We start from the raw sequence: 20535 nt of genomic DNA, 5'->3' as shown, positions 1-20535 counted from the left end.
CATCTGACAAAATAAAACACCCTTTCATGATAAAAAAAAAAAATGTTTAACAAATTTGGTACAGAAGGAACATACCTCACCATAACAAAGGCTGTATAGGACAAACCAACAGCTAACATTACACTCACTGAAGAGAAATTGAAAGCATTTACCCCAAGATGGGGAAAAAAGCGAGGATGCCTACTCTCCCACTCCTATTCAGTATAGTTCTGGAAACCCTAGCCAGAGCAATCAGGCAAGACAAAGAAATAAAAGGCATACACATCAGGAAGGGAGTAGTAAAATTGGCATGATTTGCTGATGATATGATGATATGATCTATATACAAAGTCCTAAAGAATCAGTCAAAAAACTGTTGGAATTAATCAACAATTTCAGTAAAGCATCAAGATACAAAATCAATTGCATTCCTTCACTGGTGATGAAGCCTCTGAAAACGAAATGAAGCCATCTCATTCTCAATAGCATCAAAAACAAAATAGGAATAAATTTAACCAAGGAAGTGAAAGATCTGCACAATGAAAAGTACAAAGCTTTGCTGAAAAAAATTGAAGAAGACACAAACAAATGGAAAGGCATACTGTGTTCCTGGATCAGAATTAATATTGTTAAAATGGCTAGACTACCCAACGTGATCTACAGATTCAATGCAATCCCCGTCAAAATACCGAAAACATTCTTCACAGAAATAAAAGAAACAATCCTAAAATTTGTGTGGAACCACAAAAGACCCCAAACAGCCAAAGCAATCCTAAGAAAAAGAACAAAGTTCGAGACATCACACATCCTGATTTGAAACTATACAACAAAGCCATATTAATAAAAAAAAAAAAAGTACAAAAATGGGCAAACATCAACAAATAGAATAAAATAGAGAGCCCAGAACTAAACTCTGGCCTATACAGTCAACTACTATTGAACACGGGCACCAGGAACACTCTATGGGGAAAGCATAGTCTCTTCAACAAATGGTGCTGGGGAAACTGGAGAAAACATGTCAAACAATTACATTGGGCCCCACCTCATACCACTCACAAAAATGAACTCAGATGGGTCAAAGACTTCAAGGCAAGACCTGATATCATAAAACTCCTAGAAGAAAATGTAGGGAAGGAGCTTATCAATAATGGTCTTGGTAATAATTTTTTTCCATGATACCAAAAGCACAAACAAGAACAAAAAAATTAACATATGAGGCTACATCAAACTCAAAAGCTTTTGCATAGCAAAAAAAAAAAAAAAAAAAAAAAAAAAAAAATTAACAAAATGAAAAGACAGCCTACAGAATAGGGAAAAAGTTTTGCAAACCATACATCAGCTAAAGGGTTAATATCCAAATATGTAAAGAACTCATTCAGCTCAATTTTTTAAAAAAGGCAAATAGTCTGATTACAAATGAGCAAAAGAACTAATAGACATTCTCCAAAGAGGACATCAAAATGGCCAACAGACACATGAAAAGATGTTCAATATCACTCATCATGAGGTAAAGGCAAATCAAAACAATGATGAGAGGGGCACCTCGGTGGCTCAGTCGGTTGGGCGGCCGACTTCGGCTCAGGTCATGATCTCGCGGTCCGTGAGTTCGAGCCCCGCGTCGGGCTCTGTGCTGACAGCTCAGAGCCTGGAGCCTGTTTCAGATTCTGTGTCTCCCTCCCTCCCCTGTTCATGCTCTGTCTCTCCCTGTCTCAAAAATAAAATAAAACATTAAAAAAATTAAAAAAAAAAAACAATGATGAGATACCACCTCACACCTGTTACAATGGCTCCTCAAGAAGACAAGAGACAGTAGGTGCTGATGAGGATATAGTGAAAAGGGAACCCTTATACACAGTTGAAAGAAAGAGAAGTTGATCCAATCACTGTGGAAAACAATAGGGAGGTTCCCCCCAAAATTCAAATAAATCTACCATACGATCCAGCAATTCCAACTTCTGGGTGTTTAAGCAAAGGAAATGAAAACAGAATTCATAATGGAAACAACACAAATGCCTGTCAACAGATGAATGGATGAAAAGACGTGGTGCATATACACAATGGAATATTACTGAGCCATGAGAAAGGAGAATATCCTTCCTTTTGCACCAATGTGGATGGACCTTGAGCACATTATGCTAAGTGAGATAAGTCAGACAGAGAAACACAAGTACTGTATGATCCCACTTATACATGGAATCTAGAAAAGTGTAGAAAACAGACAGTACAGTGTTGGTTACCAGGAGATGGGGGGTGAGCAATAGGAGTGATGGTGTTTAAGGCTGCAAACTTGTAATGAATAGTAAATAGGCCATGGAGATTTAATGCACTGTATAATGAATACAGGCAACAATATTACACTGCAATTGTGTAATATGATAAATATCAGTGCATTGGCAATCATGTTACAGTGTAAAAATGTATCAAAGTAAGATGCTATACATCTTATTAAATTTACAAAATGTTGCACATCAAATTTATTCAATAAGAAAAAAAAGTAGGCTGGGACACCTGGGTGGCTCAGTCGGTTAATGTCCAACTTTGGCTCAGGTCATGATCTCGCAGGTGGTGAGTTTGGGCCCCTCTGCTCTCAGCACAGAGCCCACTGCAGATCTTGTCTCTCTGTCTCTCTCTCTGCCCCTCCCCAGCTTGACACTCATGCTCTCTCTCTCTCTCTCTCAAAAAAATCAATAAACATTAAAAAAAAGTAGGCTGATTAGTCTGTGAGCTATTAACATTTTTCATTTATGTTTTCATTCAACTAATATTTATTGGGCACTGTGCAGGAGTGATTCAAGTATGAGCAGTGTATGGTCCCAGGAACTCCATCCAATAGGGCAAATGGACACAGACTAGATTATCATAACAATGTGGTGAACGGAATAATAAATATATATACAAAATAGTATAGGTCCTCAATGAAAAAGCATTTGTGGCAGTTTCAAAGTTAGAAGAGGCTTATTGGAGGAAATGCTACCTTAATTACATTTTAAAATAGTCAGGAGTGGGGCGCCTGGGTGGCTCAGTCAGTTGGGTGTCCGACTTCGGCTCAGGTCATGGTCTCGCGGTTCGTGGGTTCGAGCCCCGCATCGGGCTCTGTGCTGACAGCTCAGAGCCTGGAGCCTGTTTCAGATTCTGTGTCTCCCTCTCTCTGCCCCTCCCCCACTGGCACTCTGTCTCTCTCTGTCTCAAAAATAAATAAACATTAAAAAAAAATTAAAATAGGCAGGACTTAGAAAAAAAGGATAAAAAGGGAGTTTTCCAGGTAGAAGGGATAGCATGAGCCAAGTTTCAGGTGGAGACAAATAGCCTAGCACATGGCAGGGTCTGTCACAAGTTCAGTCAAGTTCAGTGCTGGAACACAGAACCCGAGGTAAGGTCATGTGAGATCCACTTGGAGGAAAGGCAGGGACCGGGAACGGGAAGGCCTAACTGTGAGAGGATCTTGTCACTTTGGGAAGCGTCCGTTATGTTTTAATCAAGGGAGATATGCTTTTAGACAGATCCCTTTGGTGGTCATGGAAGATGTACTTGACAGGGACAAGACTGGAGGCAGAGAAACCACCTTGGAGCTGTTAGAGTGGCCCAGGTCAGGGATAATGAGGGATAGGAAGGACAGAATAAAGGACGTACTTGCCAAGAATATTTTTGAAGTACCTGGTGAATGGTAAAAAGGAGAGCAGATGTAAGAATTATTGCCGAGTTTTTACCTTGGGTGATTAGAGGATGAACATTGTGCAAAGTGGAGGCTACAAAAAATATAAGGAAATAAGCAGACTTGTGAATTTGAGGTTCTTGTAAAGGTCCAGATCGGTAAAGATCTTACGAAGATATTCACAACGAAGTCTGAAGAGGGTTAGCCTGGTGATATGGATTTGGAGCTTTTCAGATTATAGAGGACAGTTGAAATTAGGTACATAGATGAAGCCACCGAGGGGTTGGCATATACAGTGAGGAGAACGGAGGGTGGTGATGGAATAGTATGGGAACATTGACCATAGAAGAGACAAAGAGGCACTCTGAGAGATAAGGGACAGACCACCAAACCACAGGGTCACGGAAGCCAATGGAATTAGTCATCAAGAAGAAAGAAACCATCAACAGAGCTGCATGTGACTTAGACTGACTAAAATAAGAATTGAATGATATCCATTAGATGTGGCAGTTGGGCTATCCCTGCTGACTTGGAGATTTGCAGAATGGCAAGCTGGAGGCCAGGGGGGCAAGAGGCTGAGAAGTGAGCAGGGGTGATGAAGTCAAGTCAGATGTTCTAGATTACACTGTCAAGAAGTTATGTTCAAAAAAAAAGTAGAAACAGACCCAGAAATACAGAGAGAAAACTGACGGTTGCCAGTGGGGAGGAGCAGGGGAGGGACAAAATGGGTGAAGGAGAGAGAAAGATCCAGACCACCAGTTGTGGAATGAGTAAGTCACAAGGATGAATGGCACAGCATAGGGAATGTCCTCAGGGATGGTGTAATAGTGTTGTGTGGGGACAGATGGCAGGTCACTGTGGTGAGCACAGCATCACATACAGATGTTGAATCTCTACATTGTACACCTGAAACTAATGTAACATTGTGTGTCAACTATACTCAAATATAGATAGATGATAGATGGTAGATAGATGATAGATAGATTTGTTCTATCTATAGATGTTCTATCTGTAGATGTTCTATCTATAGATGATAGATAGATAGATAGATAGATAGAGAGATAGATGATAGATTTGTTCAAAAAAGAAAAGAGATTGTGCACCAGCCACAGAGTGATACAGAGTCAGGGAAATTTTCTCTGAATGGATGAGATTTACATTTTGTTCTCAAACTACAAGAAAAGTGGGGAGGTGGGGGAGTTGAGACTGTCTTCCGGAAGGAATGACCGATGAAACACAGCTGCAGAGGGTCAGGGGACCAGCCCAAGAGGCAGAGTGGTACAGGTCTGACCCTGAACAAGGTTACCTTATCCTCTAAGCCAGAAGGAAGGGGAGAAGGATGTATGAGGCTCTCAAGGGTAGAAATCTGAGGGACACCATGACTGAGAAGCTCCGTTTTTGTGGACAGAGGAAGAAACAAGTTTAGCTCGAGTGGAGTACAGCTTAGAGTACTGACGGAAAGGTCTGGGAGGCAGAACCGCCCAAGGCAAGGACAGGGGTGCTGGATGGTGGTGAAGGCCCTGATGGGCTTGTGCTGGCTTCAGCTTCACAGGCTGAACTGACTTTGTTCAGTAATCCTCGGCTTTGTGACCATTGAAATAGACCAATGTGTGTGGCTAGGTGAGGCTCTGAGCCAGGATTTAGATGCTACCAAGAGCTAAGAGGAAGGATCAGGGCAGGTGTCCTTCAGGCAATCGGCACTGAGGTTAGGCTGGGCCAGAAAGGGGACCCAAAGCTGATAGAGCAGGAGAGTGAGAGGGTCACCGGGCTGGGCCCACGCGGGGCAAGAACATGGTCAGTGGGGATTTCCCAGAGTATGGGATGCTGCAGGACTGCAGCCAGTCCAATATAAAGAGGAGAACTTTGGAGGTGCAGTGATTATGAGGCCAACAGGCTAATGTTTTGAGTAATACTTTATTAGTCCAAACTGAGTTGGCCTGGATCTAGGGGAAGATTTGAACAAGTGAACAAACAAGGTTTGTCAGGGCTGAGGGGAGACAGAGATTTGGGGCTTATCCTTCCGAAGGAAACATTTGTTGTTTTTTCTTCTTAAATGAGAATTAAATGACAGTTCTGGAAGTGACATTGTGTGGGTTGGTGGGGGGCTGACCCCACTTCTTACACTAAGTGGGCAAACTCTCGTAGAAAAATACATGGCCAGACTTCTGGAGAGTCTCTGGTCAGGATTTAATTAAGGCAGAAGACTAAGGATTGAGGGAAGAGGCTGAGCCTCCAGGAGAAACTGTTTGCCTGATGGAGGAGTCCAAGGGCCAGAGTAGCTGGGGGCTTGGTCAGGAGAGAAAAAGGCAACTGGAAGTAAGAGTAAGGGGATGACCAGAGCAGAAGCTCATTTGGGGGGCAGTTTCCAAAAAAGAGGGGTTCAGGCAGCATTTGGGGACCAAAGAGGTGCTCGAGGCTCCGAACTGGAACTCTGTTGGAAAGTTGATTCTTTGCACACGTATGAGCTAAGGTCCAGCTGGAGGTGGGTGCAAGTGTGGCGAGGGTAGCACACGGTCGAGGCCAACCTGCCCACATACTCCCCCAACACACCCTGAGGCCCTGCTGGTGGGAGAACACGTTTTAGGCAGGGGCAGGACCCAGTAAAGCCTCTTTCCAAATATCCAATCAAGTTATTTACAGAAAGCAGTAACGATTGGGTTGATATATAAATGTTCTTTGTAGTCTAGTAAATTACTTTCCCCCAGCTAACTTATTTTCTTTGTTTTTATCCACATGGGTATTATTTCTGCAGGACTTACTGGCCAGACTTGGATGGGAAAATCAGAGAAGCCTTAGTTTTGCGAAGCGTTAAAGTTCGACTCCTGATAAGCTTCTGGAAGGAAACAGACCCCCTTACGTTTAACTTTATTTCATCTCTTAAGGCTATTTGCACTGAAATAGCCAACTGCAGTTTGAAAGTTGTAAGTATGACATTGGCTTACGTATTATTAAATAAAAAGGGCTGATTCCCTCTGCACATCTGTGAAAGCTACGAGCATTTGCACTCATGTAAACTGCCAAGTAAGAACCAGGATAACAGTCTCTGATAGTGAAAAGCACTTCAAAAGTAGGATAAGTAGGGGCGCCTGGGTGGCGCAGTCGGTTAAGCGTCCGACTTCAGCCAGGTCACGATCTCGCGGTCCGTGGGTTCGAGCCCCGCGTCAGGCTCTGGGCTGATGGCTCATGATGGCTCAGAGCCTGGAGCCTGTTTCCGATTCTGTGTCTCCCTCTCTCTCTCTCTGCCCCTCCCCCGTTCATGCTCTGTCTCTCTCTGTGCCAAAAATAAATAAACGTTGAAAAAAAAAAATTAAAAAAAAAAAAAAGTAGGATAAGTAATGTTTCAAGACAAACACTCTCGAGAAAAGGAGCCTGGATCCCACATTTCCTGGTGCCTCCTGGCCCTGCCCTCTTTTTATACACTGCCCGTGGTGTCCTCTCCACTTTGTTGGGTCTGCCTCGTTCTCCTGCCTGCCATTCCAGTTTCTAAGGCCATGACCTCAGTGAGGTCACATGCACCTGCACAGCCTCCCCCAGCCCCAACGTGCCCCTGGCTTAGCTCCTGCCCTTGTTCCAGCCTCCGGGGCCACATGCTAATCCATATCCACCTACTCTGAGCGGGGCAAGATTGGGAATTGGTATTACTTTCAGTGTGGTAACTCCCTAGCTCATGTTTGACTTTGCTTGGGTCCTTACCTGTGACTTCCTCTTCCTCACCTCAGGGCCTTTGTACATGCTGTTCCCTCTGCCCATAACACTCTTCTCCTCCTCTTCTCCTCCATGCTTTATCTGACTAATGCCCTCTAGTCCTTTAGGGCTTACATTTTCCAGCCTCCACTGCAGTCATTCAGCAAAAGTACCCTGAGAGGGGTGCCTGGGTGGCTCACTCAGTTAAACATCTTATTAATGATTTTGGCTCAGGTCATGATCTCACAGATTGCGGGTTCAAGTCCTGCATCAGGCTCTGTGCTGATGGTGAGGAGTCCCCTTGGGATTCTCTATCCCTCTCTCTCTGCCCCTCCCCTGCTTACTCTCTCTCTGTCTTTCAAAATAAATAAATAAACATTAAAAATATATACCCCAAGATCCTACTTTCTGCCAGGCACCCTTCTAGGTGATGGGTCTGTGCTCCATGCAGCATTTAAGGACCCAAGATGACAGGGGCACCACCATCCACTCTGACACATACCTTCCAAGATAGTCCTGAGCCTCAACATCCCAAGGTCGATCAGAAGGAGAGAGAGACTGGAGGGCTTCCCAGGAGGCATTTATGGGTTAGACCTGGAGGTGGTGAACATCCCTTTAGCCTTCATTCTGCTGCTCAGAAGTCACTCACCTGTCCACATTCAGTGGCAGAGACAGTTTATGAGTGTGGCTTTGCACAGCTCAAAGTTCAGGACCTCCTAGTGATGTGCAGGACTGGACAGCAAATCTGGATATGGCATTTCATAGTTCAATAAACAGAAACTAAAAACAAAACAACAGTCTCCTACGAGACCCAAGACCCAGGTTGAAGTTGCCTCCTCCCCACGTAACAGGAACAGGAGAAGGACAGTAAAAACTCCCATTCAGGAGAGGACACTCAGCAGTCACTGGTCCAAGTGATCGTAAAATCCTTCTGGGCAGGTACAGTGAAGTCCTCCTCTGCCAGCTCCCAAGGTTGTTTTCAGCATGAACAGTTAAAGGAGGTTTTGGTTCTAGCTCATGGTTTCTCTGGCAATGCAATTTTCTCAGAAACATAATAGGCTTCTGATTTGTTTGCTTCTAGTCATTTCCAAGTACCAGTAGCCACAACCAAAGATTTTGTTGTACATAATTCCCAAACTTCACTAATCATGCTTCCTTTCCCATATACCTCTGCCTCAGCCTTCCTCTTCCTCTCCCCTCCCCCCTTCTGTCTCTTCTTATTAACGGTGGCTTCATTCAGGTCATCAGACTTGGGTGGGAAGATTATACCAATTATGATTACTTCAGTTATCTGATCTTTGCTGCAGAAATGAGTCTTTTTTTTTTTTTTGAGAGAGAGAGAGAGAGTGAGCATGATGGGGGGTTGGAGCACAGAGAGAGGGAGACAGAGAATTGAAGCAGGCTCCAGGCTCTGAGCTGTCAGCACAGAGCCTGATGCAGGGCTTGAACTCACAGACCGTGAGATCATGACCTAAGCTGAAGTCAGAGGCTTAACCGACTGAGCTACCTGTATGTCCCCGTAAATGAGTCTTAACTCAGTCACTTAAAGCATTCTTCAAATTTCTTTTCTACTATTGGGCTCCCAGCACAGTTTTTCCAGCCCTTTGAAATACCATATTTCTAGTGTAGCTGTTCTCTTCCATATATGCTTGCAAGCCAGCAAATCCATCTCTGAGCTCATTTATCTCCTCTACTAACTTCCTAAAAGCACTAGTAATGACCCATATACACTGTTAACAATTTGTTTTCCCATCCGTTGCCCTGTAGCCAAAGGTTTGGGGGTGCTTAGTCTTCCTTCCAAACAGTGCAGGTTATGGTCTTACCAAGTATTTTTCCACTGCATTAACATGGGTCTCCATTCTTTCCATCCTGCAATGCCAATTTCCTTGCTGCCTGCTGCCCATGGGATAAACCATTGCCACATCTTTTATTAAGTTTTTATTGCTGCTGTTATGGCAGCATCTCACGTCACGTTGCCTGGATGTAGTAAGTGCTTAATATTTTTTAAACAAATGAAGGAATTGGTTATATTCATGAGTACAGACATTTAGACAGGCACTGCATTAAATACTTTGTATGTACTATTTAATCTTCATAACCACACTATGAAGTGGGAAATTTTCCCATTGTACATACATGGAGAGTGAAGCCTGAAGCAATTAAATAATTTCTCTCCAGGACACTAGTTAATAGTGGAGAGAGATTCAAATACAAGTCTTTCTAACTCCAGAGACTGAACTCTTAAACCTCATACTGTATGGTCAGCAAGTAGAACAAATAATTGAAGTTATAAAGGTTTTTTTGTCTTTCCTATCTATATTAAAAACATCATATTTATATCTGCTCGAAGACCTGAGAGGCTACTCATCTGACTGATGTATCTCTGAGGATCAACAAAAATATCAGATAAGATGTTTTTTAACTCAATCATGCCATTAAATATTTTTTAAAAGTTGAAATTATCAACAATTTAAAGACATAAAATTCTAGAATTTACTATAAATTTCAAAAAAAAAGCATGCTTCCCACATATATTTCGTTTTAATCTTCCTAACATTCTGGTAATATTGATAAAATAGAAATTTTTATTTCCATTTTACTGGTTTTTATAAACTGAGGTAGCCATGCACATGTCTGAGTTCACAAATAAGTATTAGAAGTAGAAACAGGTCTATGAAACCTGCAGCTAACATCATATTCAATAATGAAAAGTTTTCCTTTAAGATCAGAGACAAGACAAGGGTTCCCATTCTTACCACTCCTATTCAACATAGTACTGGAAGTCCTAGCCAGAGCAATCAGGCAAGAAAAAGAAATAAAAAGTATCAGAATTGAAAAGGAAGAAGCAAAATTGTCAGTTTGCAGACAACATGACTTTATATATAGAAAATCTTAAAGACTCAGCCAAAAAAAAAATGTTATATTTAATCAATGAATTCTGCAAAGTTACAGAAATACAAAATTAACACACAAAAATCAGTAGTGTTTCTATACACTAACAATGAAATTTCTGAAAGGGAAATAAAGAAATGGATCCCATATACACTAGTATTAAAAACAATAAAATACTTAGGAATAAATTTAACTAAGGAGGTGAATAATCTCTATACTGAAAACTCTAAGGTATTTATGAAATAAATCAAAGACAACACAAAACAATGGAAAGATATTAGAAGAAGTAATATTGTTAAAATGTCAATACAACCGAAATCTATCTATAGATTCAATGCAATACTATCAAGACTCCAATGGCATCCTTTAGATGTAGAAAGTAGAAAAAACACTGAAAAATTTATATGAAACTGCAAAAGAACCTGAATAGCCAAAGAAATCTTGAGAAAGAAGAACAAAGAAGGAATTATAACATTTTCTGATTTCAGGCTATACTATAAAGCCATGGTCATCAAATATGGTACTGGCATAAAAACAGACAAATAGACCAATGGAATAGAATCAAGAGACCAGAAATAAACCCAAGCATGCACAGCCAAGGGAGCCAAGAATACTCAATGGAGAAAAGACAACATTGTCAATAAATGGTACTGAGATAACTGGATATTCACATGTAAAAGAATAAAACTGGACCCATATCATACACCACTCATAAAAAGTAACACAAAACAGATTAAATACATAAATGTAAGACCTGAAACCATGAACTTACTAGAAGAAAACACAGAAACAAAGCTTCTTGACATGGATTAGGGTAATAATTTTTTGGATAGGACCTCTACAGTACAAGCAACAAAATCAAAAATAAATATAAGCAAATGGGATTACATCAAACTAAAAAGCTTCTGCCAACAGAAGAAACCATCAACAATGTGAAAAAACAACTTATGGAAGGGGGGGAAATATTGGCACACCACATATCTGATAAGGGGTTAATAGCCAAAATACATCAAGAACTCATATGACTCGATAGCAAATAACCCAATTTAAAGATGGGCAAAGGAGCTGAATAGACATTTCTCCAAAGAAGATATACAGAAGGCCAACAGGTACATGAAAAGATGCTCAACATTACCAGTCATTAGGGAAATGCAAATTAAAACCACTATTAGATACCACAGCATGCCTTTTAGAATGGCCATCACCAAAAAGACAAGAGGTAACAAATGCTGGTGAATATGTGGAGAAAAGGGAATTCATGGTAGGAATGTAAATTGGTATAGCTACCATGGAAAACAGTATGAAGCATCCTTTACAAATTAAAAATAGAACTATCAGGGGCGCCTGGGTGGCGCAGTCGGTTAAGCGTCCGACTTCAGCCAGGTCACGATCTCGCGGTCCGTGAGTTCGAGCCCCGCATCAGGCTCTGGGCTGATGGCTCAGAGCCTGGAGCCTGTTTCCGATTCTGTGTCTCCCTCTCTCTCTGCCCCTCCCCCGTTCATGCTCTGTCTCTCTCTGTCCCAAAAATAAATAAATGTTGAAAAAAAAATTTTAAAAAAAAAAAAAAATAGAACTATCATGTGATTTAGTAATTCTACTTATGGAAGTATATCCCAAAGAAATCAAAACACTAACTCAAAAGTGTATCTGCGTCTTCGTGTTCATAGCAGCAATATTCACAGTAGCCAAGACGCAGAAACAACCTATGTGCCCGTTAGTGGATGAATGGATAAAGAAGTTGTGGTTTATATAAAGAAGTTGTGGGATATTATTCAGCCATAAAAATGAGGAAATACTACCATTTGTGACAACATAGATGGGCGTTGAAGGCATTATTCTAAGTGAAATAAGTCAGGCAAAGAAGGACAAATACCGTATGATACCAATTGTATGTGGAATCTAAAATTAAAACACACACACACAAAGTCATAGAAAAAGAGATCAGACTTGTGGTAACCAGAGGTGGGGGGGGGAGGGTGAGAGGCGGGGGAATTGAAGCAAGGTGGTCACAGGGTACAAACTTCCAGTTACAAGATAAGTACTAGGGATATAATGTACAACGTGATGACTTCCGCTAATGCTGCTGTAGGATACGTAGGAAAGTTGTCAAGGCAATCAATCCAAAGCGTCCTCATCACAAAGAGAAAAAAAAAATTTCTTCATTCATTTCTTTTCTTTTCTTTTCTTTTCTTTTCTTTTCTTTTCTTTTCTTTGTATTGTATCTGTATGATACAATGTATGAGAAGATGGCTGTTAGCTGCACATATCGCAGTCATCATTCACAATATATGTAAATCAAAACATCATGCTCTACAACTAAAATTTATGCAGTGATAGACATCAATTACTTCTCGATAAAATGGAAATAACAGCAGGTCTGTGATTACTACTGTAGGTCTATTTTCCGTGCCAGGTTTGCAAATGAGTGTGATAACCAGGAGTTGCATCAGGGCGCCAACTTTAGTTTGGAATCAGATATCAGGGATTATAGGAAACACTGGATGGTCCCAGGAAGCCAGGCAGAGAACCAGGAGAATAGAGTCAGTTTGTGTTCAGTACCTTTCCATGAACAAGAGAACGCTGGGGATTGTTTCATCTGCAGGGATAGCATTTTCCAGATAACCGAAGTGGCATGTGAGGCTGCATGGCAGTGAATAGGTTCACCATCGCATTCCCAGGGCCTAGCATGATGCTGGCACAAAGCATTCAAAGCATATATATGGAATGCATGGATGGATGGATGGATGGATGGATGAAATAAAAAAGGGAGCTGATAGTGTTCAGGAAGGCTCTATGGGAACCAGTGAGTGGAGGGAACACAGCCCATGTCCAAGACATGGTGGATGTGGAGTCATTTTTGCCATTTTCTCAAACGGGGGATGTGCTTGGAGAGGGGTGAAGAATCTTTTGGGGGAAGTCATTTACTCAGAGTACAGTATGCTTGCACTTAAAGGGGTGCCATAATCAGACTTACCAGATATCACAATGTTTTAAAATATAACTTTAATTATGATTGAGGTGTGACAACATCAATGGATCAGAAGACAACAGCCATTGCAAAAATAGTTCGTTTTACCCATAGATCTCAAGAGAAGGGGGCATAAAGCAGGAGTGAGGGGAAATATGGACAAGGGCCTTTGTTTGGTTTACGTGGTGGTGGAATAAGCAAGCAGGGTAAGTCAATTTAGGATCGGTAAGTTTGAATAATTTCAGTGGACCCTTGGGCCTAGGAGCTGTCCCTGATTGCCTGGTACCTGACCCTGGGGTGATTAGAGCAGACGGATAGTGACCCAGAGTGTGAGAGCCCATAAAGGAGGTGGTTCTAGGTATGGTCCCTGGACTGTTTGGTTTACATATGAGAAGTGTGCTCACAGGCAAGTTGTTTGCTATCTCTAGGAATTAGCCAGCCCTCAGAAGGGCAATCCCTCCAGGCTCAGCAGGACCCAAATGTCAAAGCATCTGAATACAGAAAATAAGAAGATATGACTAATACAAGCAGAAGCAGAGGGGGGAAATGTCTGGGGCCCATCACACATGGTGCATTTGCTCCTATCTCTTCTCTAAGCCATTGTCAGTTGAAATCTCCATCATGAAATTAGTGCTCTCACTTAAGACTTGCAAGAAATTACAAGGAAAGTAGAATCCATTATTTTATTCTCTACTTAGCTCCATCTTTGCAAACACTCATGGTCTCATTACTTGAAGAAACCAAACAATAGATCACCATTGGACGTTTCATGAAACAGAGGCTCTGGTCCTTATGGAAGCCAGGCCCTGCACTTCTAAGCCTCAAGATAAGCCTGGGTGGGAATGAAGCCTGCGGCTCCTACATCTAGAACACAGACGGATGAGAGCTTTTCCAAGACAAGTAGGCATTGGAACCTTGAGTGAAGCATGTCTTCTGGAGTCTTTAAGCCCTGATAAAGCAGACAACCTGGGAGTGAGGCAGGGAATCTCTCTCCTCAGAGGAGTGGGCACCTCTATCCTTGGCTTGGGGGGATTTATGTCCACGAGGGGACTCATGGGAAACAGACTGCATTCACAGAATTGCCCCTGTCAGCTAGGCTTTTATTTTTTAATAAATTCATAAATCACTTTTGGGGTTCCTGGGTGGATCAGTCGGTTAAGTGTCTGACTCTTGATTTCGGCTTAGGTCATGATCTCACCATTCATGGGATCAAGCCCTGCATTGGACTCTACACTTACATTGTGGAATCTGCTTGGGATTCTCTCTCTCCCTGTCTCACTGCCTCTCTCTCTCTCTCTCTCTCTCTCTCTTTAAATAAACTTTGAAAAACATTTAAAAAGTAAATCACTTTTGAAAAGTCTTTGCTGTCACCTACAGCATATTAGGTGTTTAGTAGTATGTCAGTGAATACAGTATGATTTCTGCTGCCACTTTAGTCTCCCAGATAAAGCTGTCTCCCTCTTTTGGGCATCTTCAGCTTTCTAGAGCAAATGGGTTCTCTGTAGAGCCTCAAGCAGTGATGACATCCACAACTTAAATTAGGATGTATATTTTGTTCTTTTTTACATCCATTGTGATTCCACAATAATATTTTCCTCAAAAGGAGGCAGTAGAGTGTGTGGACATGTGTTGTGATAGAATGTCTGAGCAGGGTGACTGCTCTTACTGAATGACAGGTGGGTATCACAGGACCTCACAGATATATAACTATGACTTAAGAGCATTCACAGGTAATCAAGTCCATGGGAAGAGTCCACAAAACGTGGCTATATGTGAGCCCTCCAAATGACACAGATTTTGCAGGAGACAGGAACTGGGAAGAAAGGGAACTGATGCAGCATTACCTATCATCATGGTAATGTGGCCCCAGGTAACACTGTCCTCTGTGATGTGCAACTGACCGTTCTTGGGGAGTAGATTTTGGCCTGTGCACCACTGATCTCAAGGAATCTGCAGAAAATCAGAATAGAATTTTCAAGGGCTGGAGGGGACCTTGGTGATCATCCAGTTTATCACTCCTTTCTCACCCTTGGGTGAAGGGGAAGACCAATCCTCATTGTTTCCCCAAGCCAAACTTGAACACTTACAGTTTTCGTTTTGTTCCGTTTAGTCCAGTTTAGTTTAGTTACTTTGATAGAGAGAGTGAGAGGGGCAGAGAGAGGGAGAGAGAGAGAATCCCAAGCAGGCTTCCACACTGACAGTTGCAGAGCCCGATGCGAGGTTCAAACTCACAAACTGTGAGATCATGACCTGAGCTGAAACCAAGAGTCAGGTGCTTAACGGACTGAGCCGCCCAGGAGCCCCAGATAGTTACAGTTTTCAAACTAAATGATGTCTCCATTTCTAGGTAGCATCTCATTTTTCTCTCTGCCTCTTTCCTTCAAACACGCATGATCCCACAGCCGTAAGACGTTCAATCCAGGAAGATTCCACACACAGTGCTGAAAATGCTCAGCCTTTTCCGGTGTGGAGATTTGAGACCTCACCTTTGATGGTGTGTATTCTGTGAGCTCTGTCACAGTTCAGTCCTCATCCAAGCAGCTACCAGTTCCAGCAGATTCCAGAGGCACCAGCCCGCCTACCCCCACTGTCAGCCCCCACATCCCGGGCCTCAGGTGCTTTTCAGGTCACATTAAAGTTGAAATTGAGGATTCCCGGGTTGAAGTGATTTTTTTTTTGACTTGCTTATTAAAAGAGCTTGTAGACCTAGGTGTTTAGATGGAAAATATTTGTTCCTTTGGCAAAAATCTCTTTTGACCTTTGCAAATCCCCAGCTTAATCAGCTAGTCATTGACACGAGCCTGCTGCTTCTTATAATGTATGCAACACAGAGGAATATTCATTCAGTTCATCGGTGTGCATGACAGAAAGCGCCCTGAGGCCGACTTCAGATGCTACTGCACCCTGATGAATATGACAATGAGAATTAAACCAACATCTGGCCCTCGCCCTGGTGAAAGAATGAATTTTGTGTTCATTTTGCAGCTTCAAAGCGTTCATTATAGACCTAGTTGAGCACGCTAATTTTCTCTCTTGTTGCCCATATAGGCTTGAGAACAAAAATAGCTTCCTCTATATGAAGAAACAAGATTGTGGCTTTAATAACCCAGTATGAGGTCTGCTGCGGCTGTTTGGATAAGAAACGCTCTTGTGCTCTTGCACAAAGCCAAAAATGTTGTCTATTCACCTGCTTTATGAATGGGTTTATTTTTGTGTCTTACAGAAGTTTTTTGATCTGGAAAGAGAGAATGTTTGTGCTACAAAAGAACAAAAAGATCACGCCTTTCCTAAATTAAATCGCAACAAGTACATGGTGACAGACGGCGCAGCTTATATTGGTAGGTGTCAGCCTCCTCAGGGGACAGTGCGGGTCAGTGGCGGTCCGACTGTGCCTTTCCGTACCCCATGGGGCCCTGGAGGAGACAGGAGGGTGAGGGCCAAGAGCTCTTGAACTGAACATCTCCTCTAGGGCTTGGTTCAAGCACGAGGACACCACAGAAGATGTTCTTTGTAAGTGTTTTCGGAAATTCTTTGGTCTCCTTGCCTCATTTGATAGGTGAGGAGGCAAATGGCTCATCAAAAGTGAGTCCTGGTGGTCGAATGAGCACAGGGGTCCCTTCCCACCTACCTACCACAGCCAACCTGTCGTGAGTTACAGCAGCAGACGTGGTGGCCGCTCAGTGCCAAAATGAGCACTTCTTGGGCAGCAGTCCCACCTCTGCCACTTTATAAATGTCTAACCCTGGAGAATTTACTTAAGCTGTCTACACCTCAGTTTTCTCATCTGTAAAATGGGGCTAATAATAGTTTCTACTTCATTCCGTGAAATTTAAGCGGAATGATATCTGCAAAGCGCCTTGCACATTTAAAACCGCTGGCACACAAATAATACCTGATTCGTGTATTTTTTATTGTTATTTATAAAATGTTTATTTATTTATTTTGAGAGAGAGAGGATGAGAGCACGAGCAGGGGAGGGGTAGAGAGAGGGAGAGAGAGAGAATCCCAAGCAGGCTCTGTGCTGTCAGTGCACATCCTCATGTGCACAGGGCTTGACCCCACGAACTGTGAGAACTGAGCTGAAATCAAGAGTTGGATGCTTAACCGACTAAACCCCCCAGACACCCTAGTTCTTATTTGTAAGGTAATTTCACAACCCAGGTGCAGAAATCATACCTCCTGGTGGAATTGTTTACTCGTGTGTCGGATCTGTTCTCCTTTCCTACAGTGTGGGTGAGTCCAGGGTAACCCCTTAATTGGTACCATCAACTGCAGAGTGGAAATTATTATCTATAAAAGAAGGTACATAAATCACAAAACAGCAGCGTGGCTATTACTGTAAAGATGAAGTGGCAGTCTCCAAGTAGAAAAGAAAAACATGTGTGGAATGAAAGAATATGGAATATGGGTGTTCCCCCATTCACCGAGTGAGTGGAATATGCCCTTTGTGCTTTGTAAACCACTTTATCTCATTTGCTTTTTTTTTTTTTAGTGTTTATTTATTTTTGGAAGAGAAGGAACAAGCAGGGGAGGGGCAGAGAAAGGGGGGAACAGGAGGATCTGAAGCGGGCTCAGCTATCAGCCCCAGCACGGGGCTCCAACTCACCAACTGTGAGATCCTGACCTGAGCCAAGGTCAGATGCTTAACCAACTGAGCCACCCAGGCGCCCCTATCTCATTTGCTGATAGGGAGGGTGGCCTTTATCACCTACAGTTTAGAAATGAGGACCGTAAGACAGGAATTGACTTAAACATGCAGATGCGAAGAAGAGCGAGTTCTAGGATCCGCGGCGCCCAGAGCCCCACCCCCACCCTGGAACCAGAGGAAGACACTGCCATCAGCCACTGGACAGTTAGTTACTCCATCCTGCCTTCTAGAAAGGTGTTCTTTTTCCATTTCGAATAGTTATGTGTCCACATTAGAGGAAGAGAGGATTGGAATTTTTTTTAATGTCTATTATTCAAGCTGTTTTAGGATATGAGAATGTTGCTTTATTCATGCTGTCCCTCTCAGTGGCTTAAGATGTAATAGTTTGGATTTTCTCATGTTCATCAGCTTACGGAGAGTAGAATGAATCAGCTTCTTTTTAAGCAAGTGACAAAAACGAACTCAAAATCATTTCATCAAAACTGGGAATTTCGGGCTCAATAATTGGAAAATACAGGGATGGATCAGGTTTCAGGCACAGTTGGATTAGGAACTCAGATCTGGATATTTTACCTGTGGGGTTTACTTAAAGTGCCATGTGTACTTGGAGCAGTTATGTGGCACCTGTGTCCTAAAGTTCTTTTAATGAATTAAATGTTTTGGAGTCACAAAAACTTCTGTTTGAATTCAAGCACTGGCACTGGAAGCTGGAAGATGATGGAAAGTCATGTGATCTCTCTGAGCCTCTGTGTGCCTCTGTTTTCTTATCTATAAAATAAGGATAATAGCATCTACCCTTTGGTGGTGATAGAAGGATTAAATGAGATAATATATGAAAACCTCCAAACACTGTCTCGCATCTGTCTAAATCCTTAGTAAATATGGATTTCTGGCTCTCTCTTCTTCTTCCCATAGAATACATTTTTGTTTGTTTGTTTGAGAGAGAGAGTGTGCATGCAAGCAGGGGAGAGGGGCAAAGGGAGAGGAAGAGAGAGGGCCTTAAGAGGAAGAGAGAATCCTCAACACAGGGCTCCATCCCATGAACTGCGAGATCAGGACCTAAGCCAACGTCAAGATGCTCAACCTACTGAGCCACCCAGGTACCTTCCTCCATATATTACATTTTTAAAGTAGACTTTCATTATTTAGAGCAGTTAGGTTCACAGCAAAATCGAGCAGAAAATACAGAATTCTCACATCCTTCTGCCCCCCACAACACATACACACAGCCTGCCCCATTATCAACATCCCCCACCAAAGTGGTACATTTGTTTATAACATGCATTATACGTCGGACCTACATTAACACATCAGCATCACCCAACATCCAGTGTTGATATTAGGGTTCTCTCTTGATGCCATTCATCCTATGGGTCCTGACAAATGTGTAATATATAGAGTAGCTTCACTGTCCCAAGAATTCTCTGTGCTCCACCTACTCATCCTTCCCTCCCCGTAACTCCTGACAACCACTGATCTTTTTACAGTCTTCAGAGTTTCAGCTTCTCCAAAATATCATGTAGTTAAAATCATAGTATGTAGCCTTTTCAGATTGGCTTCTTCTACTTAGTAACATGCATTTAAGCTTCCTCGGTAATTTTTTTAAGTTTATTTATTTATTTTTAGAGAGAGAAAGCTTGAGTCAGGCAGGGGCAGAACGAGGGAGAGAGAGAGAATCCCAAGCAGGCTCCCCACTGTCAGTACGGAGCCCCACGTGGGGCTGGAACCCATGAACCATGAGATCATGAGCTGAGCCGAAGTCAGACACTTAACTGACAGAGCACCCAGGTGCCCCAAACTTCCTCTGTATCTTTTAATGACTTGATAGCTTATTTTTTTTTAGCACTGAATAGTATTCCATTGTCTGGATCTGCCACAGTTTTTTTATCCACTCACCTACCCATTCACCTTCAGGACATCTTGGCTGCTTCCAGATTTTGGCAATTATGAATAAAGCTGCTATAAACATCCACACGTAGGTTTTGCGTGGACATGTGTTCAACCCTGTTGGGTAATACCAAGGAGCGTGATTGCAGGATTGTATGGTAAGATTATGTTTAGTGTTGCGAGAAACTGCCTGTCTCCCCAAGTGGCTCTACCATTTTGAGTTCCCAGCAGCGGTGAGCTTTCCGGTCTCCCAAAGTGGCGCTACAGTAGTCAGTTCCCAGCAGCGGTGAACGAGAGTTCCTATTGGTCCACATTCTTACCAGCGTTTCGTGTTGTCCAAGTTCCAGATTTGGGCCCTTCTGATATGTGTGTAGTGTAGCTAATGATTGCTTTTAGTTTGCATTTCCTTCATAATATGATGTGGAGCATCTCTTTATATGCTTACCTTGTCATCTGAGTATCTTCTTTGGTGAGGTCGTTGGCCCATTTTTTAATCATATTTTTCATTTTCTTTCTTATTTCTTATTTCATTTTCTTTCTTTTTTTCATTTTCTTCTTTTTCTTATTTTTCATTTTCTTATTTTTCATTTTCTTTCTTATATGAACCTGTATTAAGAGTTCTTTGTATAATTATAACAATCTTTTATCAGATGCATCTTTTGCAAATATTTTCTCCCAACCTGTGTGTTATCTCTTCATTCTCTTGACGGTGTCTTTCACAGAGTAAACATCTTAACTTGAAATGAAGTTCAGCTTATCAATGATTTCTTTCCTGGATCGTGCCTTCAGTGTCATATCTAAAAACTCATCACTCAACCCAAATTC

At 42.2% G+C, this 20535-nt stretch overlaps 1 protein-coding gene across 5 annotated transcripts in view; it reads left to right on the top strand.

Annotated features, from left to right (window-relative positions):
* Positions 1-20535, top strand: part of PLD5 (phospholipase D family member 5) — a 422286-nt gene that overhangs the window by 392703 nt on the left and 9048 nt on the right. For all 5 annotated transcript variants that reach the window (XM_045453115.1, XM_045453118.1, XM_045453119.1 and 2 more), the window contains 2 exons: positions 6384-6552; positions 16399-16513. In XM_045453115.1, coding sequence (XP_045309071.1) covers positions 6384-6552; positions 16399-16513 — 284 coding nt within the window. The remainder of the gene's footprint in view (positions 1-6383; positions 6553-16398; positions 16514-20535) is intronic.

The sequence above is a fragment of the Leopardus geoffroyi genome, chromosome C3 (assembly GCF_018350155.1).
Source record: "Leopardus geoffroyi isolate Oge1 chromosome C3, O.geoffroyi_Oge1_pat1.0, whole genome shotgun sequence".
In the NCBI taxonomy this organism is placed as follows: Eukaryota; Metazoa; Chordata; class Mammalia; order Carnivora; family Felidae; genus Leopardus; species Leopardus geoffroyi.
Note: the sequence above shows the minus strand (reverse complement) of the source record. Positions and strands in the feature narration are given on the sequence as shown.